We start from the raw sequence: 26,089 nt of genomic DNA, 5'->3' as shown, positions 1-26,089 counted from the left end.
CTCAGGGGTCTGAAAAAACACACCCCTGAGTGACATAAATTTCTCCAGCATAAGTGGTATTGTGCACAACTCTATGTCGGCAGGAAAGCTTCTCCTGCTGACATAGCTACTGCTGCTTATTGGGGGGGTAATTTAATTATGTCATCGGGAGAGAGCTCTCCCGGTGGCATAGAGCCGCTACAAGAGAGATCTTACAGCAGCGCAGCTGCATCGGTACAGCTGTGCTGTTGTAAGGCCTCTAGTGTAGACATAGCCTTAGTGTTGTGACAGTTTTCACATACAAATGTAGAACTAACTGCAGCATAGCAAGCTAAGTGTGCACACCAGCCTTGGGACTATGTGTGTATTGAGGAGAGTTATCTGAATTAAATGGATTAAAAACTGTTTGACAGATAGGTCTTAAAATGCAATTGCAAACAGAATCATCATTGAGTTGGGTATGTTTCTAGTGGGATCCCACAGCAATAAGTTCTTTACCCTATGCTATTTAACATGTTTTATCAATAACCTGTAAAAAAACAGAAATCATTACTGAACAGATTGGCAGATAACTCAAAAGTTGGTGCAGTGGTAAATAAGGACGATACTAAGCAATCTGGATAACTTGATAAGTTGGGTGCAAGCAAACAATGTGTGTTTCAATACAGCCAAATGTAAAGTCTTACATATTGGAACCAAGAATGCAGGCCATATTTTGAGGCTGGGGGACTCAGTACTTGGAAGCAGTGATTCTGAAAAGACTGGGGGGTATAATCTGCTGAATGTGAGCTTCCAGTTAAATGCTGTAGCTAAAAGTGCTATTGTAATCTTTGGATTTATAAACAGGAATGTCGAGTAGAAGTAGGGAGGTTGTTATTATTTCTGTATTTGGCACTGGTGTGACTGCTACTGAAATACCATGTCTAGTTCTGGTGTCCACATTTCAAGAAGGATGTCAAAAAATTGGAAAGAATTCAGAAAATAGCCATAAGAATTATTAATTATTGGGAAACATGCCTTACAGTGAAAGATGTGAGGAAGAAGCTCAATCTATTTATGTTATTGAAGAGAAGGTTCACAGGTGTTTTGACCACTGTTTAGAAGTACTTACATGAAGAACAGAAATTTGATAATAGAGGGCTCTTCAGTCTAGCAGATAAAGGTATAACATGATCAAATGACAAGTAGTTGAAGCTAGATAAATTTAGGCTAGAAATAAGGTGCCAGTTTCTAACAGTAAGGGTAATTAACCACTGGAACAATTTACCAAAGGTTATGGTAGATTCTCCATCACTGGGAATTTTAAAACCAAAATTTGATGTTTTTCTAAAAGGTATGCTCTAGTTCAAATGAATTAATTCAGGGAAGTCCTAATGCCTGTGTTATATAGGAAGTCAGACTAGGTGATCACAATGGTCTCGTATCCATGAAAGAATTGTATAAAACTAGCAGGGTCTGATGTTCAGAGATAAGGAATTGGTCATCATTCCAGAACAGTTTAATAAATAAACTTGTGAAGAAGAAAACCTTAGATTAAACCAGTACGCCTTTCTCTTATAGACAAGTCCTCAGGTATGAATTTAAACTGATTCAGTTAAACCAGTGCAAACACCAAGTGAAGGTTCTTATTTTAGTTGAAGAGCAGTTTTTTTTGGTTTAACTTAGATTAATTGGAAATAGGGTTAAAGCTAAACCAAAATAAGTGTCCACCCAGGGGTTTGCAGCAGCTTAACTAAACTGGTTTAAAAAACAAGTTAAATTAAAGCCAATGCAACATTACGAAGGAGGCAAAGCTTTATGTTACCCCTCCCTCAGGCACTGCATCTCAGATCACTGTTAGCACAAGAAGTTAGAACTAACAGCTGAATGTTCCCTCACAGACAACTCTTCTGTGTTATTCTCTAAGCTTTTTACTGAGAGAGGATGGAAATACTTGTCCCTTAAATACGCAGTGATTGAGGGCCTATAAATATCTCAGAAAGAAGGAAATAAGGCTTATCAGTTCAAGCTACTGGTACTTAAAAATGCTTGATTGATTAAGAAGAATGAGCTAAAGGTGTTAGTGGTGTGTTCATGGCTGACTTTGATAGTGGAGTCCACTGACATTTAAAAAAGTATGGTCTTTCAGACTTAAACGGTATGTCTACACTGCAATAAAAAAATTGTGGCACTGAGTCTCAGAGCCTGCAGTTGAGTTGGGCTTGTGGGCTCATGCTATGGGCCAAAATTTGCAATGTCAGTGTTTGGGCTCAGAGACTCTCTCCTTGCAGGGTCTCAGAGCCCAGGCTTCAGCCCTGGTACGAACAGCTACACTGCAATTTGTAGCCCGACAGCCCGAGCCTCTTTCCATCCCCCCAAGCCTGAGTAAGCTGACCCAGGCCAGCTGCAGCCATGCTATCGGCCTTTCATTGCAGTGTAGACATACCCAAAGTGATCGGCCAGGTTTTTATAGACTCCTATTTTCATGAGTTTATAATTTGAATGTATATAATGTGTCCTCTGTCAGCCATGTCTTATATTAGCAATGCATTTAATTATAAGATAGCTGAACACAACCAGTCCAACCATTTTAAATCTTCCACTTCTGCTCTTCACACAAATTATTTAGTTTAGGAACATCCCATCACTCTTCTAAATTAAAAACAGTTTTAAAAAACTGAACATTTCTCATGACAGGTGCTAGACTTTGGCGTATCACCAAGGAGAGGTGACGATCTTGAGGTTAAGGCACTAGACTGTGACTCAAGATCTGCGTTCAGTTCTCATCTCTGCCTCAAGTTTCCTGTATGACCTTGGTCAAATCACTTAGTCTCGTGGTGCATCAGTTCCCCATCTGCAGAACAGGAACGATAATACTACCTGACTTCACAGGGGTTATGGGAATACATTAATTAATGAGTGCGAGGGATTCAGATATCGTGGTGATGGGAGACATACATTTATATGTATTTAACCATAGATTGGATAGTGCAGTAGCACTGTAAGTTTCACCACACCACTCAACTAATATGCCCCAAATAACAAAGTATGAGGAGCAATTCATCACATTAATAACTTGCACTAATCATGGCATTTCAATTAGATAAGATTTCCTCACTTCCTGCCATAAATTGTTGTTTGGTGTTCCTGTCTGCAGTTAAACAGCTGTTGTGTTCCACCCAGAGATAGTTTAAGTTCAGAGGTGAGTTAAATGATCCCTGTTTATAGTTTGCATTTCACTTTGAGTTTATACAGCATTTTGGGATCCTTCTGAACGGAAACCAATATGTAAATGTAAGTTAGTATATTAACCTTATTTTCAGAGCCACTGTAAACTCTCTAATTTAAGCCGATGGGAGAGAGCTTTATTTATTCATCCCCCTGAGCGACATAAATTATACCAACATAAGCTGTAGTGTTGACATAGCCTGAGTTACTAATGTGCTGAATTCCCCTCCTTATTAATTTGGGGACAGTCAAAACATATTACTTACCTGCCTTTTACATTTATTTAGATAGAGTATAATCCTGTTAAAAGATTTGGTTTTGGCAAACAATCACAACATCCAAGTCTGTAAATTAGTAAAATTCCAAATACGAGCACAAACATAGAAGCAAAATAACAGTTTTGCAGAGACACTGAGTTCTGCTAGGCATTTGCAGACCAAAGTAGCTCAGGGTATGTAACACCTATGCCTGTGTATAAATAGCAATAATAACTGGCTGTTGCTGGCACATCAGTATTCCTCCTTGAAAGATTCCACATACACAGGATTTGCCCTTGTGGCTCTTATGCTTCCATTGGGCAAGGCTGTACAGGAACCCCCCTAGCTCTTAAGAATTTCGATCCTTTAGGGTTCTTGTAGGAGTGTGGAAGGTGTGTTCCAACTGCCAGACCCTTTCCAAACTTTTACAGTGAGTAAAAAGGAGTACTTGTGGCACCTTAGAGACTAACCAACTTATTTGAGCATGAGCTCACGAAAGCTCATGCTCAAATAAATTGGTTAGTCTCTAAGGTGCCACAAGTACTCCTTTTCTTTTTGCGAATACAGACTAACACGGCTGTTACTCTGAAACCTTACAGGGAGTAGTCACCCGGAAGTGAGTGTGGCTATTCACATGCTCAAAGTGCATTATGGGATTGGGGTTCTTGTTGCATTTTAGTCCTACTGTACCGAGTTCATCTAAAACGTTTTTTTGTTTTGTTGTTTTTTGTTTTGTTTTTTAAACCTACAAGTGTCATTTTTCAAATCTATTATACTAGGAACGAGAGGTGTAAGAAGAACAAAATATAAAGGTTGTGACTAACTTCACTCTCAGCTGAAACTCACCTACTGTGCCGTAATATTCACAACGGGGGTAATACTAATGTACTTTTTTTTTAAAAAAAAAAAAGATTTACATATCACTCTTAAGAATCAGCATTAAATCCACAGGAGTCATAACGTTAAGGTTGAAATGGTCACTCTGTCTCAGCGTGTCATGTCTAAGTACTGCAGCTGATTTGGGCCCCTAAAGGGATCCTTGGTCCAGTGGCTGATTTTGCATGCCCTATCAGATATGAGTCAGAGTTAAGAATGGATTTCAGCTTCCAATCAGAGTTTCCTGCTGTTGTGGGTCAAAGTCACAGCATTAACATTGCTTTATTTTTTGGTGTGGCTTTAAAATACTGTAATTCCAAGCAAACACACGTAACTAACATTTGAAAAATAGCAGTAGATGTTCTTAATTTTCCTTAGGAAAAAGCACCTGCTTCATCCCATCCTTTTCCTTTTCATGAAAACACCCCAAAAGCAGCACGTAGGCAATGGGTGGAGTTTAAGGAAAGGGTGAGGCTTCAGTGTCTTACAGGGTTTGTGTAAACAAGCCCAGACACTGTTTACTATCAAGCTTACCACACCGTAAACACTTCAACACTAGAATTGTACATCCATTCTATTCCCAGCTGGCTGACTTAGACAGTTATGAACTGTTGAGAACCTGAATAGATGGTATAAAGGAACTGAACGCATAATCATTGCCTTCATTCAGGGTTTTTAGTTCCCAAGTTTAGAAATGAAACTGACTTTCCTTACTTAAACTTTTACATTTAACTGGTACACGTGTCTTTAATGTCCACTGCAACCACTCTCACACACTGTAATGTGAAGTGCTGTCAGGGAGGTCATCTTCCCGAAGTGGAAGCAGAATCTGTCTTCTCTGATATATCCAGTCTTCATTCAGCTGCAGTTTTAAGAATAATTTCCATCGTGTCACAGATACAGAAGAACCACACAGCTTGACTACTTTTCACAGCTGCTTTGTCACACCTTAATGAAGGGTGCTTCTCTCTGTCCACTCCCAGTTAATGGAAGTGCTTCTGCTTGCCTACTAGTCAAAAGAGAACATCTCAGTTTAAAAATGATCTAGAATCTGCTTCAGAAGATTGCTGAAATCTAGCCTGGGATAGTTGTCTGTCCTAGCTAGCAATGTTAATTAAAGACATGATCCTGCACTTGAAGTCAACAGCAGGTTTCAGTTGACTTCAGTGGGAGCAGGATAGGGATAAAGAGAAGAACCTGTGTTTGGATTTGTGAGTCTCACTGAAATGGAGTATAGCTGTTCTACAGACTTCAAGAGATCTCGGCAGGGAACTCCCCCTTTAGGATCACAAAGGAGTCTTTGAAAGTAAAATGCTCAGTAGCTTATTTGACTCAAAGCAGGGACCCAGGGTGAAGGGAAATGTCAATTTTCTACTGGCAAAGAAATTAGTGGTAAGAACAAAAATGTTGTGTTCTCATGTATTACAGAGAGATGTGTTCCCTGATTTCAGAGAGATTTTTGTGGTGAAGTACATTTTAACAAATATGCATCTCTAGAACTTCCAGGTTGGCATTCTATTTGATTTGGGCTTTCATATAAAGTGGCTGTTGAAATATATACAGCAGCAAAAGGATTAATGTCATGACATTAGTTTAATAGGAACTTGTCATAACCACAGCACTGTTGAAAAATAGCTTCTGAAAGGATCAAGTATGTAAGAGAAAAATTGAAACAATAATTGTGCAGTAAAACTTGTACCCAGTTACATGGAGAGGGGGGATTAAAGTCATTGCACCATCCATACACTGTTTAGATGGTCCGAGTCTTGGGGCCAGTCTGTAGCACAGAGGCAGATCATGTCTGATTTATTAATGTGTTTCATGGATAAGCATGTGCCCCTTGAAACAGAAGAAGAGAGCACATTCTTAGGCTCTGATCACTCTTCCACTGCATCTGGTCTTCATTAGTTTCCCAGCTCTGGCTGATGAACTACAGATGTGAGTTAGCTTTCCAAAGAAAAACTCAGGGAACAGGAAATTCTCAGAATACAAGATGGGGGAAGGGTTGATTATTACTTGGAATTTTGTATGTGTGACACCAAGCCCAAGACTGAACTGGAAATATCACTGCCATTTATAGACCTTAATGTCTTTTATGCTGCAGTAATACTTGTCAAGAGATTAACAGCATGTGGCTGTGCTTTTACTGAATTGAGAGGATGTATTGTGTGCATTCTATCCAGAGACTTTCCCTTTTCTTACCTTCATCCATCTTGTTGTGCTACAGTTTTATATATTGATGGCTGGACATCGGTATCTGTGCTTCTTGGAAGTTTCTCACTGCTTATTCATAAGAGTGAAGCAAAAGATTCTGCCACTCTTAGGACCAGAGCAATATCCCTGAGAAGCAGAGAGACCTGGAAGTGCTTCTGCTGATATCTTATAGATCATTGTGTTATCTAAAATGGTTAGTTGATATATGCCTGCCGCCGTACCAGCTTTTGCTTTGAGCCTACCAGACCTCACAAGTGGAGCAGATAATACGTACTTGCAAGAGAGACCTTTAATGAAGAGCTTGGTGCTGTCAGAAATGGTATTGGTTATTCACTGTTCTTTCTCAGTCACCATGGTGTAGGAGCATTTTGCTGCTGGAGGTACCATCTTTCTGATGAGAGGTAAAACTAAGGTCCTGGCTGTGACACTGCACCCCATATTCTTCACAGTGATATTATGATATGATTATGACATAATTATAATGCATTTTATGTAAGATGGGTCATGTAAGGTGTCATTGAAAAGGTTGTGATATGCTGAATATGATTATCCTCTTTGTATGCATGTATCATTTTTGTATCTGAAATTATAAATACTGACAAAGGCCATATCTATACTATTTGTGTCGACAAAAGTGCTGATGAGACCCAAAAGTCAACATAATAAAAATCGCAATTTCATGTTCACACTTGCTCCCTCTGTCAGCAGATCACGTCCACCATGGGGGCACCATCATCGACAGCGTGATCAATGCACTGTGGGTACCTATCCCACAGTCCAGCTGGACAGCTTCTGTCACTAGGTGTTATGGGACCACAGAGCGGATCTTGGGACAGGGCTAAATGTCTCATGATGCATTGCTTTCTGTCCCAGCACTCCATGGGCTTCTGGCTTTCTTTCACAACATTTTTGCAACAGCCCTTCTTTGCTGTGCACCCGGCATTTTTGTGAGAAGGGATGGATCCCGCCCTGCTCTCCTATGCTCTGTTAATTGTCATGAAGACTTTGCGGACGGCAGTGCAGTTAATCATGAAGTTCCTAACTGAGGAAGACTTGCAGGCATCCGACATTCTGCAACTTTAGATGGTTTTTGGCATTTACAGAGCAGGTGCATAGGCTAGACCGTTGCACTTTTGGGATTGGGAAACAAGCTCTGAATGGTGGGATTGTATCGTCATGCAGGTGTGGGATGATTAGCAGTGGCTACAGAATGTTCAGACTCGGAAAGCCACCTTCCTGGAAGTGTGTGCGGAGCTTGCCCGACCTGTGGCTCACGGACACCAGAATGAGAGCTGCCCTCTTGGTAGAGAAGCGTGTGGCAATCGCTGTGTGGAAGCTGGTGACTCCAGACTGCTACTGGTCAGTCGCAAATCAATTTGGAGTGGAGAAGTCGACCTTTGGGGCTGCATTAATGCAAGTGTGCAGGGCAGTAAGTTGCATCCTGCTACGAAGGACCGTGACTCTGGGAAATGTGCGTGAAATAGTGGACGACTTTGCAGAAATGGGTTTCCCAAATTGTGGAGTGGTGATAGATAGCACACACGTGCCCATTTTGGCACCAGACTACCTTGCAACAGAGTACATCAATAGGAAGGGGTAGGTCTCCATGATGTTGCAGGCGCTTGTGGATCACTGTGGGCGTTTCACTGACATCAATGCAGGGTGGTCTGGGAAGGTGCATGACGCACGCATCTTCAGGAACACCAGCCTGTACAGAAAGCTGCAAGTGGGGACTTTCTTTCCTAAACAGAAGATTACAGTGGGGGATGCTGAAATGCCCTGTGACAAAGTTTCTCCTCTACCTTGGTGGGTCCTGTGCTTATTGACGGATTTGCTCACCTCAGAGATTCACAGCAGCCCTCAGTTTGGCCACTTTCGTGGCTCAAATCTGCCGTTCACTCAGATAACCTCATCATTGGCCAGCATGGGGAAAAGGAGAATAACAATCTCCACAGTCTCTGCTGATCCACCATGTGGGTCAGGGAACAGCCCAGAGACCCCCTCTGGTAGAACCCACAGTCTAGGTCAACTCTTCCTGTGTCTGATCAGGAGTTGGGACGTTTGTGGGCAACCCAGACCTGCCCTCTACTCCGGGTTTCAGCCCAGGGCCCTGTGGATTCTAGCTGTCTAGAGTGCCTCCTGTAACAGCTGCATGACAGCTACAACTCCCTGGGCTACTTCCCCATGGCCTCCCTCCAACACCTTCTTTATCCTCACCATAGGACCTTCCTCCTGGTGTCTGATAATGCTTGTACTCCTCAGTCCTCCAGCAGCACGTCCTCTCACTCCCAGCTCCTTACGCACCCTCACCTAACTGAATTGAGGTCCTTTTTAAACCCAGGTGCCCTGATTAGCCAGCCTGTCCTAATTGTTCTAGCAGCTTCTTCTTAATTGGCTCTAGGTGTCCTAACTAGCCCGCCTGCCTTAACTGGTTCAGCAAGTTCCTGCTTGTTCTGGAACTGCCCCTGTTACCTTACCCAGAGAACAGAGATCTACTTAATCTGGGACTAATATATCTGCCTTCTATCACTCTTCTGTATCTCTCTGCTCGGTGTCCCCGTCTGGTTCCCTTCGTTTGACCCTTTGACCGCACTCCCGTCCCTGTTTTTCATTAGTTGTCCCCCGTAATTAATTGGCTCTCCAGGCTCTGTGGATCTCCCCCTTAGGCTGGGGGGGGCTCCTTTCGTAGTGGACGAGCTCCGCCCGCCCACGTCCTGGATCCCAATAGGATCACTCTTCTGTATCTCTCTGCTCGGTTTCCCCATCTGGTTCCCTTCCTTTGACCCTTTGACCATACTCCTGTCCCTGTTATTTCATTTGTTGTCCCCCATAATCATTTGCAAAAAGAAAAGGAGGACTTGTGGCACCTTAGAGACTAACCAATTTATTTGAGCATGAGCTTTCGTGAGCTACAGCTCACTTCTTCGGATGCATACCGTGGAAACTGCAGCAGACTTTATATACACACAGAGAATATGAAACAATACTTCCTCCCACCCCACTGTCCTGCTGGTAATAGCTTATCTAAAGTGATCATCAAGTTGGGCCATTTCCAGCACAAATCCAGGTTTTCTCAAATAAATTGGTTAGTCTCTAAGGTGCCACAAGTACTCCTTTACTTTTTGCGAATACAGACTAACACGGCTATTACTCTGAAACTTGTCATAATCATTTGGTGTCCAGGTCCTGTGGATCCCCCTCTTAGGCTGGGGGGGATCCTTTAGCACTTCCCAGATCCCAATAGGATTGCTCTTCTGTAGCCATCTGGCCTGACCGTGTCACCGCCCATAGTGATCCCTTACAGCTATGGCTCATGAAACCTTACATGGGACAGCAGTAAGGAGTGGTTCAACAAAAGGCTTAGTAGGTGCTGGATGACAGTTTAATGTGCCTTTGGCAGATTAAAGGCACGCTGACCGGGGTTCGTGGGGTGTTCCTGAAGGCCACATCTGGTGAATCACAGGGGACAATGCAAAGAAGCAGGATTGTTAAATTCATGCACAGCATTGAAACATTTCAATTAAATACACCTTTTACAACTTTGTCGTCACGTTCTCACTGACCCTAGCCAGGCACACATCTCTGCAAACACCCAAAGCATGGTGAGTGTTGTGGGGGCAGGGGGAAAAGAGCACACACTCACACCCTCTTTGTAAGGGTCGTGGTACAGCATTCTAGGGAATTCTAAAATTCTCCCATGCTTTTTCACAGGCGGGGGTCATTTTAGCAGACTTCTCACTGGTAAGGGTAAGTAACGAAATGAGGGTACATCTACTCCATTCTTGTGGCTTTTGCCCTGCTCCCTATGCTGCTTGCATATGTGCCGCTTTGGTCCCTGCACAAGTGATTGCCGAATGGCATGGGAAAGTTTCCTAATATGGGGGAAGGAACAAAGTAGCCCTGCCACAGAACCTTTGGCAGAGGGTTACCGAGTACCTCCAGGACACTTTCCTGGAGATTTCCCGTGAGATCTCGGTGTGCATCAACACCCTGTTCCGCTGTACTGATTAACTACACACAGAAATGTCCAGCTCCCAGAAACACAGACAGCCTCCCACATTTCTATGCCCTGAACCCACCTCCATACGACACAAGCCACAGCCATTTACCAGGGGTCTCATCTTATACTTCTTGCTCCCCGGAGAGCAACTGCTGAGACTGGCTGGACACCTCTGCAGTGGAAAACAGTTCCTGGCTGCCTGCCCCACTGGGCGACCCCGTCAGGAGCTGCACATCCTCATATAACTCCACCTCTTCATCAATAACTTCATCCTGTGGGTTAGGTCCTCTTTCTGCCACCTCTGTGCCCTCCAGAGTATCCATGAGGCTCTTGGCGATGGAGGTGGGGTCGCCAGCAAAGATAGCATCCAGCTCCTGAGAGAAATGGCAGGCCTTAGGTGAAGCACCTGAGCGATGACTTGCCTCCCTCGCCTTATGGTACACCTGCCTCAGCTCCTTTATCTTCGCTGTGCACTGCAGCATGTCCCGATCACAGCCCTTTTCACACAAGTCTCGAAAAATCTGCCCCTAGGTATCCCAATTCCTACGGCTCAAGCGCAGCTGGGACTGCACAGCCTCCTCTCCCCATAGACTGAGCAGTTCCAACAGCTCTGCAGTGGTCCAAGCGGGAGAGTGTTTGCTGCAATAACCCGCCATGGTCACCTGGACAGATGCGATGAGCCAACAGGAAATGGAATTTCAAAAATTCCCAGGGCTTCTCAGGGGGAGGGGTGAATGGTTGTTTACCTGGCTGCCGGGCAGTGGAGTTCAAACTGCTGGCTAGAGCAGTTAGGATGGGCATAGTGGGACACCTCCTGGAGGCCAATAAAAGCCATGAAGTCAAGCGTGGTGTCTGTACTGGCACTTTGTCAACAAAAATATAGAGGAAAAAGACGTAAGTCTCTCTTGAGGGTGGATGTATTTTGTCACCAAAACCGGGCATTTTCCCAACAAAAGTCACCTCACAGTGTGTACTCACTGTTTTGGTCGACAAAGGGCAGTTTTGGCGACAAAACTTGGTAGTGTAGACTAGGTCTATGTATCTGTACTTCAAATGTAGTTACACCTGGGTAACGCCCACAAGACAAGATGCTTTCAGTCTAGGTAGTAGGTGGTGAAGGGCCTATTCAAGGTAATGGGCCATTAGGAAAAACAATAGGGGGATAAGTTTCTCTAAGGCCACCTGGTGAGCCTTTCTGAGAATGCTACAGACAGCCTGTGAGTGATGGCTGCTATGACTCTACAAGAACATGTGACCAAAAGAGACTATCTTGGGATGTCAGTATTCTTCCACAAACTGGTCTGGGAACCAAGCTTTGGAACAAAGGGTTCCCGCCATATGTAAAAGCTATATAAGGCAGGGAGTGACATCATATGTGGTTCTTCACTCCCCACACAAGAGGACACCTGGAAACACCTGAGGAACAAAGACTGAGCTGCGGGAAGTGCTGGACTCAGGCTAAAGGGATTTATACCCTGTGTGTGAAACACCTGGGGATTCCAGGCTGTAAAGCAAGTGTAGCTGGTGCCTCAAGAATCTACCAGTCTGATTATACCATCAGTTAAGGTGAGAATCTGCTATTCATAACCAATCTATTTAGTACAGACGTGGGCAAACTATGGCCCGCGGGCCACATCCGGCCAGCGGGACCGTCCTTCCTGCCCCTGAGCTCCCGGCCGAGGAGGCTAGCCCCCCGGCCCCTCCCCGGCTGTCTCCCCTCCCCTGCAGTTATGCCGCCACGCGGACAGCGCTCTTGGCGCCAGGGCTGCACGCTCCTGCAGGGCAGCACGACAGCATGTCTGGCTCTGGCCGAGCGGTGTGGCTGCCGGACATGCTGCTCTCAGCGGCATGGTAAGGAGGCCAGGGGGTTGGATAAGGGGCAGGAGGTCCCAGGGGGCAGTCAGGGAGCAGGGGGCGGTTGGATGGGGGGGAGGTTCTGGGGAAGTTGGATGGGGGGGTTGGATAAGCGTGGGAGTCCTGGGGGGCCTGTCAGGGGTTGGGGGTGTGGCTAGGGGTCAGGACAGTCAGGGGACAGGGAGCAGGGAGGGTTGGATAGGGGGTGGGGTCCCAAGGGAGTGGTTAGGGTCAGAGGGTCTCGGGAGGGGGCGCTCAGGGGACAAGGAGCAGGGGTGGGGTTGGATTGGTCAGGGGTTTTGAGGGGGGCCAGGCTGTTTGGGGAGGCGGCCCTCCATACACTTTTGCAACCCCGATGTGGCCCTCCACATGCCAAAGCATGCCAAAAAGTTTGCCCACCCCTGATTTACTATATTAAGCTTAGTTTGCGTTTTTGTTTATTAGCTAGGTAATCTGCTTTGATCTGTTTGCTATCACTTATGATCACTTAAAATCTATCTTTTGTAGTTAATAAACTTGTTTTGTTTTAATATAAACCAGTAAACTTTGACTGGCATGCTTGGGGAAAATCTCTGCTTGGTTACCAGAAGTGTGCATTGTCCTCCCCACATTGAGGGAGAGGCAGACCCGGTATTAAACCCATATACTGGCCAGATTTGACCAAGGCAGGATGGTACTGCTGTGGGATCCTAGGCTGGGAAGCTGATGGTTAGAGAGCCTGCGTGTAACTGCAGCTGGGCATGTCCCTACCCATGTGAATGCTGGTGAAAGTGCAGGCTGGAGGGCTTTGCAACTTGTCACAGCCGTACAGTGTGAATGGGAGCCCAGACTGGTGGGTCAGAGGGCTCAGTGGTACCCCAGTTCCAGGTGGCACCCTGGGGGGAACCCGTCCCATTGGCTATCCGGCATCATTAAAGATTCCATGGCCAGTTTGCAAGAGTTGTGGAAGAGTTAATCCCAGTGTCCTGGCCACATTTCAATGCTGGGAGTTACAATATCCCTCCCTGAATTCCCCCTGCAGTTTCAGATGGATACAATATTTCTCACTTACTGACCTACACTTGTTTGTATTTCTGTGTGTTGTTAAACAGCTCCAGTGTTCCAACCTAGATATAGCTGCATTTCAGTGGTGGATAAAGAAATCTATGTATAGTTTGTATATCAGTTTATTTTTGCAAAACACTTGGGATCCTTTGAGGGTAAGAGATACTATTAGATGTAAGATATTGATACAGATTTTCAGATGCCATGCTTTATATCAATTTTTATGCATATGAGGCAATTTTTGTCACACCCCCCCCCCCAAAAGAACCTAAAAAAACCAAGTGCATCACCTGCATTGGGAGTGGATGTATTTTGGTTGATCAGTTCCTTTAGGCAAACATAACTAGTTAAAATGTGGGGTGATGTTAACTGTGAAATACAAGGGAAGTTAGTAAAACCTTTTATTTTCTTATATGCCAAAAACAAGATGCCCACAAACATGTCAGGATGAGAATTTAGTTGCAGTTTTCATGGCCTGTGGCAGAGTGTGGTGCATGGAGTGCAGTGTTTAGCTGCTGGAAGTAAAAATGCAAGCTGATTTTCCACAAAGCGCTGTAGCAGGGAAGCCTAAAGGCACACAGACATAAATCCCGACCATAGAGAGTGCTCTTGTTGAGAGGTAGGTGTCATCAGGAAAGAAGCACTCTCTGCTGCAACTTCAGGATAGGGCTGGAAGAGGGTTTTGCTATGGAATCTAAACCCAGTTCATTCAAAGAGGTCTTAGGTCTGCTGGGAAAATGTGAACTCCTTTTTATGGATGAGGTTCAGATTAGTTCGACAAAACATTCTCTCAGCCGTTCTGAGGGATAGCAGAGTAGGGAGCACTGTGATGAAGGGGGTAAGCATTATGTTAATAGACAGATCCAGATCCCATGGCCCACTCTTAGCATGTCCATTACAATGTTTTACATTTCCCAGATGGTGTTAATATTTCCTTGTGTCAGTAGTCAATCTTCAATTCCCAAATGCCACTTAACCAAAATACACATTTCCAAAGGTCACATATGTCCAGCCAAATTTGACTTCAGTGCTGAAGCTGGTGTGAGCAATCTACCTCCTGCTGAGCTGTCCAATGCAGGGGGAGGGAGTATTTAGGAGATCCTGAAGGGTTCCCCTGAATACTTAACAATATATGGGCATCCTGGATATCTTCATATAAATCATGAGTTAGTGTGGCATTTTCCTTATTGTCATTATTCCTTAATAGCCACTTTACTTTCTTAATGTCACTTTAATGACATACTGCAAGAGAGTCTATCAATTTATTCTTGAAATGGGGTGAAAATGGAGGAGTGGAGGGGTGTTAGTATGGCAGTGACTGAGTTAATCAGAAACGGGATCTATCTGTGATTCTAAATAGGATTGCTTGAACACTCTCCTGGTTTTTGGTTTTTTTTAATTCAATGACTATATAAGTACATTGTGGGACAAGGGCAAGTCACAGAATCTTAATATCTTTATTCCCTTCCAAAGATATGCTGTCTTAAGACTGACAAACCCCAACATGTAGTCCTTTTCCACGAGACAGATTAAGGCAGCAACTGGCAGCTTCTGTTGGCATCCTACAGCCTTCATTAAATGAATCACATAGAATCATAGAATATCAGGGTTGGAAAGGACCTCAGGAGGTCATCTAGTCCAACCCACTGCTCAAAGCAGGACTAATCCCCAACTAAATCATCCCAGCCAGGGCTTTGTCAAGCCTGACCTTAAAAACTTCTAAGGAAGGAGATTCCACCACCTCCCTAGGTAACGCATTCCAGTGCTTCACCACCCTCCTAGTGAAAAAGTTTTTCTTAATATCGAACCTAAACCTCCCCCACTGGAACTTGAGACCATTACTCCTCTTCTGTCATCTGCTACCACTGAGAACAGTCTAGATCCATCCTCTTTGGAACCCCCTTTCAGGTAGTTGAAAGCAGCTATCAAATTCTTCATTCCTCATTCTTCTCTTCTGCAGACTAAACAATCCCAGTTCCCTCAGCTTCTCCTCATAAGTCATGTGTTCCAGTCCCCTAATCATTTTTGTTGCCCTCCGCTGGATGTTTTCCAATTTTTCCACATCCTTCTTGTAGTGTGGGGCCCAAAACTGGACATGAACTTGTATATTTCTCCTTTAATGAAATACACTCATGCACATGTCTTTAGTTCCTGTGTTGATAGCTTATTTTTTATATTGATTATGTGCTTTGTTCTTTTTGTTTATCCAATTGAGTTACAGAGATGATATCCAAATGCAGCCTAGTCTTTTAAAGTATTTTCTTCAGCTGTTGCTAATTTTAGGTATGGACAGTCATTCAGGTAAAATACCCAAACCATCTCCCAAAACTTATTGAGGGCCAGATCCTCAGCTGATGTAAATCAGCGTAGCTGTGATCAGTGGAGATACACTGAGATACACTAGCTGAGGATCTGGCCCTGAAACTTTTATAAGGCTTTTCGCTCTTCTTCCCCCAACCCCCAATTAATTTTCTTTTTTTCATGCACCTTTTGGTTTCTGGCAGGGACTGGACATGTCAATGTAATGCAAGAAGAGGCTGTTTTTGCATCATGTCCAGTCCTGGCAATGCAAGAAATTTGTATAAGCATCTAATCAAACATTTTAGCACTTTAATGGAACCAAACCCCTGAACCATGGAAAATTCACCTGTGACTTATTATTTCTGATCTTTTTCTGTTTAATTTTCTCTGTAAAATCCTAGGCCTGATTTAAGGGTATTTCATGTATTTAAAAGGACATCAGCCTGGAAATTTTGTACCTTTTTGTGTGTTACTTGTAACAACAATCTTCCCACTGGAAAGATTAGGGGGAAGACATTTTTCTGTGTGTGTGGTTTTTGTTCCCTCCCCCTCCCCCCACACAACGTTTTCCACTGTGTGTGTGTTTGAGGGTAGGTTGTGTCTAGTCTGTTTTGCTGTTTCCGGTTTAGTCAGTTTCCCCTGTTTGTGTGTGTCTTTCCCACAGCAAGAGGGAAGAGGAAAAACATTTTTTTTAAATTGAAAAATGTGATTGTAAAACCACAAAACCTGCAAAGGAGATTGAGGTGCAGGTGCAGGACTTGATCCTGCATTTAATTCATCTTTTGGAAATTGATTATACTTTAAGTTGTTGCTGTTATTAGTAATACAGTTTACGGCCAAAAGGGGCCACCAGATCATCTAGTCTAACTTCCTGCATACCATGGGTTATGCACCCACACACTAAACCCAACAACCAAAATGAGATCAAAGTATTACAATCTGCAGGAGACTAGACTGTTCTATGCCACAAGCAGAGAATAGGAGGGACTAAGGTGCACTATTGCCCAAGGCCTCTGCAATATCAAGGAATGGATTAAATGAGATACACCCAAATAATCCCGCAAGTGTCCCGCACCCACATGCTGCAGAGGAAAGCTAAAAAACACCAAGTCATTGCCAGTCTGACCTGGGTGGAATTCCTTCTTGACCCCACAGATCATGATCAGTTCAACCCTGAACATGTGAGCCAGAACCAGCCAGCTAAGCGTGAGAGAACGAATACTTGGTTCCACCCTGGACCACCCTGTCTTATGTCCCATCTCCAACCATGGGCATCACTGGCCTCCAGAGGAAGATGATTAAAAAACCCAGAATACATTGAGGGGGGATCCTTTTTTGACCTCTTCAGGTGACCAGCTGAAGCCCTGAAGCTTGAGCTTTAGGAACATAAAACATAAATTGGAAGGGACCTCATCCCCATCATCACAACCAATCCTGTCATACAACTAGACTCATGAATTTGTCCAGTTCTCTCTTAAAGCTAATAAGTTGTTTGCCCTCACAACTCCTATTGGGAAGCTGATCTAATACCTCACCCTTCTGATGGTTAGAAACCTTCTTCTAATTTCCATCCTGAATTTGTTCATGACCAGTTTATATCCAGTTGTTCTTGTGCCACCATTGTCCTTTAGCTTAAATAGCTCTGGCCCCTCCCTGGTGTATGTATTTATAGAGAGTACTGCTGTAGTGCCCAGGTGCACCGCTCATGGACCAGGAGGACCCCACTGTGCGAGGTGCTGTACAGACTGAACAAAAGTCAATTTTGTCTCTGGGGTTTGTGTTTGTTTTTTGTTTGTTTTAAATAGCCTCAGGTGTAATATGAGATCTACCATGAAATGTTTGTGTCCTGGTATTTATTCCTTAATTTCAATGCTGGATGTGAGGATAGCATCTGGCAAGAACTGTCATTTCTATAGCTTTATAGAGATTTCATAGTGCTAATGGCTCTTTTCAGATCAGTGTGTTAGCACTGGGAAATTCTCATTCTATGCAATACAGGATCAAAAGAAAGAAAAACATTCCAGAACTGACTGTTAGTGCATCTTTGGGATTTCTGACTGAGTTTTAAATTAAGACACAATAGTTGGTCAGATATTTCCTATGCATCATCCTGACTATTGAGTTTAGCTGATATGCAACTACTGGCTTGAACCGTGGAAGACTGGCAGCTGAGCATTTTCAGTGCAAAGACCTCAGCACTAGAACTGCATTCAAGTCTCCAGAGTCCCAGCTCACTAAGCTTCACAGAACAGGGCATGGCTTATCTGCATACCCAAGAGTTTTCTTGAGTTTTGTGTAGATTGTTTGTTTTTAAATGATAGGCAGTACCTGGCTGGAGCCTATTGCTACCAGTTGTAGGCATTATCATTAATTTTCACATTTTAAATGATGCAAATCCACCCAGAGGCTGCATAATAAATGTCTGTATAAATATAATTGCTTTCTGTTTAGAGATGAGTCTGAAACAAAATCCTAGTTCTTGGTACCCCCTTAACTTGGTGAAAGCTCAGCTCTTGCCCTGATCTTTGTGTCTGAGACCCATCTTTATTTCTGTTAGGTCCCCACACAGCAAGTGTGTGCAAGCTCGTCTTATAGTGTATATGTTTGCATATATACAGTAAGTGTAAAAGTTCTAACAGACTGCTTCTTTCTCCTCTCACTACCTCTTTCAAATTCTCTGCATGCATTAAGGACTGCACTGATCTTGCATATAGCAGTTCTTGCACTGGAGAAAGCTTTCTCCACCGAATCCCATCCCTGTTTCTATCCTGTGGGGAGGTTCTTCAAGATGATAAACCCCTTTGCCTTCTCATTTCTTGTAGTGAGGCAGTCTGGGAGAATATGGCCCGCATGTGCGTGAAGACTCAGAGGCTGGATGTTGCCAAAGTTTGCCTCGGAAACATGGGTCATGCCAGAGGAGCTAAGGCATTAAGGGAGGCGGAACAAGAACCAGAGGTGGAAGCCAGATTGGCCATGTTGGCGATTCAGCTGGGCATGCTGGTAGGGCTTCCTGTGGCAACTTGCCCATTTTCTAGTAATAAGCAAAGTCCAGACTCAGCAGTCTAAGTGAGATGTGCATGCGTCCTCACATTGAAGACAATGTAACTAATGAACTTCCTGAAGCACTGACAAGTATTTTTGCAAAGTCTGGGAAGGGTGCAAAAATCTTGGAGTAAATGCAACACTAATTTTCAAAAAAGTAAAGAGGGGCGATTCTGACAGTTATTTTCTTGCAAGTCAAACTTCTACCCCTATTGAAATGTTGAAATAAATAATAATGGGGGTGGAGTGCACCCTCTAAACATGTAGGGCCCAGTTCTGCCACTTACTCAGCTTGAGTAGGACCTTGTTCTACAGTCAGTATTATGGGCACTACTCAATATGAGTGAGTGTGGCAGAATTAGACCTCTAGAGGTTACAGAATCATGAGATATAAGCAGCATAGGCTTATAACAAATGAATCGTCCCAGGCAAACATGATTGTTTTTAAAAAACATATATAGCATTAAAAATAGCGGGTGAAGAAAACATTGTTTAGGTAATATATATTTGGATGTTGTGAAACATTTGATATGCTGTCTCACATACCTTAGGGCTTGATTCTGCTGTCCTTTATCACTCTGGACTGGTCTAGACTAAAATAAATGGTGTCTTCTTAAAATGGGTTAGCTAAAACATTTTAACGCATGTTTTCAAACTGGAGTGTAGAAAAGGCAAGTTGTATTTTAACGTGTTAGGTGGTAGAGGAGAAACTTATTGACAAGCCAACAGTTCAGCCTCCGCCAGCTAAGATGTTAAAATACAACTTGCCCTTTGGATACCTTTTATCAGGGTTTAAACAAACCCTTTGAATAGCACCTTTACTCCACCAGTAAAATTGGGACCTAAACTGGCTTTGAGATTCACGTTGTCATGTGGACTGAAAACTAGCTGGAGAACTGTAAATTAAGGGTAACGATAAGCAGCCATGTACTGGTACCAGGTTAGCTCTTATTTAATGTCTCCATTAATGATCTGTATAAGGACTAAACAGCATTTTAACAAAATTCACAGATGATACTAAATTGAGAAGCATTGCAAATACTATGGAGGGCACAGAAATAATAAAGGGTCCAAGAGGTTAAAAACATGGGTAGAAAATGAAAAAAGACATATCTTGGAAAAATACAAGCTGATACATCTAGGAAAATCATACTCAGCGGGGAGTAGAAAGCTGGAAAGCAGCATAGCTGACAGAGACCAGGGTTCATAGGAGACTACAAATTAGATAAGAAATTGCAATGGAACACATCAGCAAAAACTGCCAGTGCAATTTTGGGCGCTGTTTTCAGAAGCACCACATCTTGGAGCTTTGATTTCATGGTCTGTCTATACATCTGTGGTGCAACTGCACCTGGAGTATTGCTTTCAAATTTAAGCATCTTATTGCCAGAAAAATATTAATGAACAGGAGGAAGTTCAGAGAAAACCAGCTCAAATTGTTAGGATCCTGAAATGGATTCATATACAAGAGGAAAGATTTGAAAGAGATGAATATGTAGAATTTGGCTAAGAGCAGAATGTGCTAACAACCTACAAATATTTGAAGGGTATGAATGGTGGAGGAATTGTTCTGGGGGGTATAAAGGTATATAACTAGGAAAATTTAGGCTGGATATTTGTAAAAAGCTTTGTGACAGTGAGATTTATTAGGCTCAATGGAAGTGGGGAAAGCCCCTTTGCTCAGACATTTAAAACTAGTCTGGGGGGAAGACACTAGCAAATGTTCTGTAGAAAACAATCCTACATTAGCAAGGAGAGGGTCTAGAATAGGACCTAACAGGCCTCTTCCATATCTAGGGTCTATTCTTCTCTGAAAATAAATGGGAATCAGTTGGAAACACACTGTGGCAGGACAGAAGGAACAATTTCTATCTCCATTACTATATACAGAGCTCAGCTAGAAAGCAGTTGGGTGGGGCAGGAAAAGTCCTTGACACAGTAGGAGTCCAACTCAAAGATTAAAAATAGCAGATTTAAATTTGTTCATTGCTTGTGTCACCATGGGCCAAATCCTAAGGCTCTAACTTTAAATGAAGTCATTGGAAGTTTGGCATAAGTAAAGGCGTCAGGTTTTGCTCTGCATTAATAATCTAAGAACATAATCCGTGTCCGAGAGATCTGATGTGGAGTGAGACGGTTATAGAATCATAGACTTTAAGGTCAGAAGAGACCATTACGATGGTCTAGTCTGACCTCCTGCACAATGCAGGCCACAGAATCTCACCCACCCACTCCCATAACAAACCCCTAACCTATGTCTGAGCTATTGAAGACCTCAAATTGTGATTTAAAGACTTCAAGGTGCAGAGAATCCTCCAGCAAGTGACCCGTGTCCCATGCTACAGAGGAAGGTGAAAAACCCCCAAGGCCTCTGCCAATCTGCCCTGGAGGAAAATTCCTTTCCGACTCCAAATGTGGCGATCAGCTAAACCCTGAGAATGTGCGCAAGACTCACCAGCCAGACATCCAGAAAAGAATTCTCTGTAGTAACTCAGATCCCACCCCATCTAACATCCCATCGGGCATATTTACCGCTAATAGTTGAAGATCAATTAATTGCCAAAATTAGGCTATCCCATCATACCATTCCCTCCATAAACTTATCAAGCTTAGTCTTGAACCCAGTCATGTCTTTTGCCCCCACTGCTCCCCTTGGAAGGCTGATCCTGAACTTCACTCCTCTGATGGTTAGAAACCTTTATCTAATTTCAAGTCTAAACTTCCTAATGGCCAGTTTATATCCATTTGTTCTTGTGTCCACATTGGTACTGAGCTTAAATAATTCCTCTCCCTCCCTGGTATTTATCCCTCTGATATATTTATAGAGAGCAATCATATCTCACTTCAGCCTTCTTTTGGTTAGGCTAAACAAGCCAAGCTCTTTGAGTCTCCTTTTATAAGACAGGTTTTCCATTCCTCGGATCATCCTAATAGCCCTTCTCTGTACCTGTTGCAGTTTGAATTCATCCTTCTTAAATATGGGCGACCAGAACTGCACACAATATTCCAGATGAGGTCTCACCAGTGCCTTGTATAATGGTACTAACACCTCCTTATCTCTACTGGAAATACCTTGCCTGATGCATCCCAAGACTGCATTAGCTTTTTTCACGGCCATATCACATTGGCGGCTCATAGCCATCCTGTGATCAACCAATACTCTGAGGTCCTTCTCCTCCTCTGTTACTTCCAAGTGATGTGTCCCCATCTTATAACAATAATTCTTGTTATTAATCCCTAAATGCATGGCCTTGCACTTTTCACTATTAAATTTCATCGTATTACTCCAGTTTACAAGGTCACCCAGATCTTCCTGTATGATATCCTGGTCCTTCACAATACCTCCCAGCTTTGTGTCACCTGCAAACTTTATTAGCACATTCCAACTTTTTATGCCAAGGTCAGTAATAAAAATAAGATTGGTCCCAAAATCGATCCCTGAGGAATGCCACTAGTAACCTCCTTCCAGCCTGACAGTTCACCTTTCAGTATGACCCGTTGTAGTCTCCCCTTTAACCAGTTCCTTATCCACCTCTCAATTTTCATATTGATCCCCATCTTTTCCAATGTAGCTAATAATTCCCCATGTGGAACCGTATCAAATGCCTTACTGAAATCGAGGTAAATTAGATCCACTGCATTTCCTTTGTCTAAAAAAATCTGTTACCTTCTCAAAGAAGGAGATCAGGTTGGTTTGGCACGATTTATCTTTTCTGAAACCATGTTGTATTTTGTCCCAATTACCATTGACCTCAATGTCCTTAACTACTTTCTCCTTCAAAATTTTTTCCAAGACCCTGCTTACTACAGATGCCAAACTAACAGGCCTGTAGTTACCTGGATGACTTCTTTTTCCTTTCTTAAAAATAGGAACTATGTTAGCAATTCTCCTGTAATATGGTACAACCTCTGAGTTTACAGTTTCATTAAAATTTTTTGCTAATGGGCTTGCAATTTCATGTGCCAGTTCCTTTAATATTCTTGGATGAAGATTATTTGGGCCCCCTGATTTAGTCCCATTAAGCTGTTCGAGTTTGGCTGCTACGTCAGATGTGGTAATATCTACCTCCATATTCTCATTCCCATTTGTCATCCTACCATTATCCCTAAGCTCCTCATTAAAGATTGAGGCAAAGTATTTGTTTAGATACTGGTCCATGCCTAGATTATCCTTAACCTCCACTCCATCCTCAGTGTTTAGCGGTCCCACTTCTTCTTTCTTTGTTTTCTTCTTATTTGTATAGCTATAGAACCTTTTACTACTGGTTTTAATTCCCTTTGCAAGGTCCAACTCTACTTGACTTTTAGCCTGTCTCACTTTATCCCTACATGTTCTGACCTCAATAAGGTAGCTTTCCTTGCTGATCCCCCCCCTCTTCCACTCCTTGTAGGCTTTCTGCTTTTTCTTAATCACCTCTCTGAGATGCTTGCTCATCCAGCTTGGTCTACAACTCCTGCCTATGAATTTTTTCCCCTTTCTTGGGATGCAGGCTTCTGATAGTTTCTGCAACTTTGACTTGAAGTAATTCCAGGCCTCCTCCGCCTTTAGATCCACAAGTTCTTCAGTCCAATCCACTTCCCTAACTAATTTCCTTAATTTTTGAAAGTTAGCCCTTTTGAAATCAAAAACCCTAGTTGCAGATTTATTTTTGTTAATCCTTCTATTCAGTTTGAACTGAATTAGCTCATGATCACTTGAACCAAGATTGTCCCCTATAACCATTTCTTCTATGAGGTCCTCACTACTCACCAAAACCTAATCTAAAATGGCATCCCCTCTAGTCAGTTCAGCAACTACTTGATGAAAGTAGCTATCGCATCTAGGAAAATCTGAGCCCTATTATTATTACTAGCACTCGTCCTCCAGTCTATATCTGGGAAGTTAAAGTCTCCAGTGATCACACAATTCCCATTAGTATTTACTTCATTAAAGAGGTCTCTATCCATATCCAAATTGGATCCCGGTGGTCTATAGCACACTCCAAGCACTATCCCAGGGGAGGCTCTAGTAGCTTTCTTCCCCATTGTGATTTTTGCCCAGACTCTGTCTTATCCATTCCATCACTTATTTCTTTACAGTCTACCTCATCATTGATATACAATGCTACTCCACCACCTTTGCCTTTATTTCTGTCTTTCCTAAACAGCACATACCCTTCAATACCTGTAGTCCAGTCATGACTACTCTTCTACCATGTTTCAGTTATCCCCATAATATCTGATTTCACTTCCTGCACCAGTAGCTCTAGTTCCTCCATTTTGTTACCTAGGCTCCTCGCATTAGTGTACAAACATCTTAATTTTTGATGTTTTGATTTGGCTTCGCTCACATTCTGTACCCAATTAGGGACAGACATTCTACCGCCCTTATAACCTATTAGACTGGTATCTACACTACCCTTCTTCCTTATGTCCATTCTCCTACCCACCGCTGTATCCTTTCTTACTTCGTTTTCTTCTCTCTCAATGTTAAAATCTGGCGTGGAGATTACATGGACATCTCTCCCAAATTCCTAGTTTAAAGCTCTCTTAATCAGTTGTGCCAGCCTCCATCCTAGAAGTCTATTTCCCTTCCTACTCAGGTGAAGTCCATCCCAAGAGAACAGTCCTCTGTCCATGAATGCTTCCCAGTGGCCAGTCTCCAAGAGCTGAATCCTTGTTGGTGAGAAAACAGCTACAAAGTTAGCAACGCTCTCCCAAACTTCTTAACTGGGGTAATGGGTCTCTCCTACCGCAGCCCAGAATGGTTATGCCAGCGAGTAACCCCAATATGAGACATCTGATAACCTCCATTATCAAATGGCTTAGTGTTGTGTCACAATCAGAGTTTTATGACTGGTGGCTACTCATGTCACTCCCACCCCTGGTTAATATCACCCAGTAAATGCTGGGATCTGAGTGCTTTCTTTATTTTTACATAAACATCCAGTTTCTCAGTCACAGTGCTGGTATTCCAGGATACATATATTTAGTAGGTTCAAATCCATCTGTCTTAGTCCTTTTTACTATGCAATGCAATCCATGGTCTGGAGTAATTAACTGCTCAGAAGTGCACTACCTATTATGGAATCATAAAAGATTAGGGTTGGAAAAGACCTCAGGAGGTCATCTAGTCCAACTCCCTGCTCAAAGCAGGACCAACCCCAACTAAATCACCCCAGCCAGGGTTTTGTAAAGCTGGGCCATAAAAACCTCTAAGGATGGCGATTCCATCACCTCCCTAGGTAACCCATTCCAGTGCTTCACCACCCTCCTCGTGAAATAGTGTTTCCTAATATCTAACCTAGACCACCTCCACTGCAATTTGAGACTATTGCTTCTTGTTCTGTCATCTGCCACCACTGAGAACAGCCTAGCTCCATCCTCTTTGGAACCCCCCTTCAGTTAGCTGAAGGCTGCTATCAAATCCCCCCTCACTCTTCTCTTCTGCAGACTAAATAAGCCCAGTTGCCTCAGCCTCTCCTCATAAGTCATGTGCCCCAGCCCCTTAATCATTTTCGTTGCCCTCTGCTGGACTTTCTCCAATTTGTTCACATCCTTTTTGTAGTGGGGGGCCCAAAACTGGATGCAGTACTCCAGATGTTGCCTCACCAGTGCCAAATAGATGGGAATAATCACTTCCCTCGATCTGCTGGCAACGCTCCCACTAATGCAGCCCAATATGCCGTTAGCCTTCTTGGCAACAAGAGCACACTGTTGACTCATATCTAGTTTCTCGTCCACTGTAATCCCCAGGTCCTTTTCTGCAGAACTGCTGCTTAGCCAGTTAGTCCCCAGCCTGTAGCAGTGCATGGGATTCTTTCATCCTAAGTGCAGGACTCTGCACTTGTCCTTGTTGAAGCTCATCAGATTTCTTTTGGCCCAATCCTCCAATTTGTCTGGGTCTCTCTGGATCCTATCCTTACCCCTACCCTCCAGCATATCTACCTCTCCCCCCAGCTTAGTGTCATCAGCGAACTTGCTGAGGGTGAAATCCATCCCATCATCATCTAGATCATTAATGAAGATGTTCAGCAAAACCGGTTCCAGGACCGACCCCTGGGGCACTCCGCTTGATGCCCAATTATCCGTTGAGCCCAACGATCTAGCCAGCTTTCTGTCCACCTTATAGTCCATTCTTCCAATCCATACTTTTTAAACTTGCTGGCAAGAATACCATGGGAGACCGTATCAAAAGCTTTGCTAAAGTCAAGATATATCACGTCCCCCACTTCCCCATATCTACAGAGCCAGTTATATCATCATAGCTTTCTGATTGCCTTCTATCACTCATTACTGCTTAGATATAATCTCTGTAAAGTACTCTTCAAATCCA

The 26,089-nt window shown here is 43.3% G+C and overlaps 1 protein-coding gene across 6 annotated transcripts in view; it reads left to right on the top strand.

Annotated features, from left to right (window-relative positions):
* Nucleotides 1–26,089, top strand: part of IFT140 (intraflagellar transport 140) — a 252,984-nt gene that overhangs the window by 216,475 nt on the left and 10,420 nt on the right. For all 6 annotated transcript variants that reach the window (XM_048868017.2, XM_048868016.2, XM_048868013.2 and 3 more), the window contains one exon: nucleotides 18,555–18,732. In XM_048868017.2, coding sequence (XP_048723974.2) covers nucleotides 18,555–18,732 — 178 coding nt within the window. The remainder of the gene's footprint in view (nucleotides 1–18,554; nucleotides 18,733–26,089) is intronic.

The sequence above is a fragment of the Caretta caretta genome, chromosome 10, assembly GCF_965140235.1.
Source record: "Caretta caretta isolate rCarCar2 chromosome 10, rCarCar1.hap1, whole genome shotgun sequence".
In the NCBI taxonomy this organism is placed as follows: Eukaryota; Metazoa; Chordata; order Testudines; family Cheloniidae; genus Caretta; species Caretta caretta.
The sequence above is the reverse complement of the archived record's forward strand: the minus strand, read 5'-3'. Positions and strand labels throughout refer to the sequence as shown.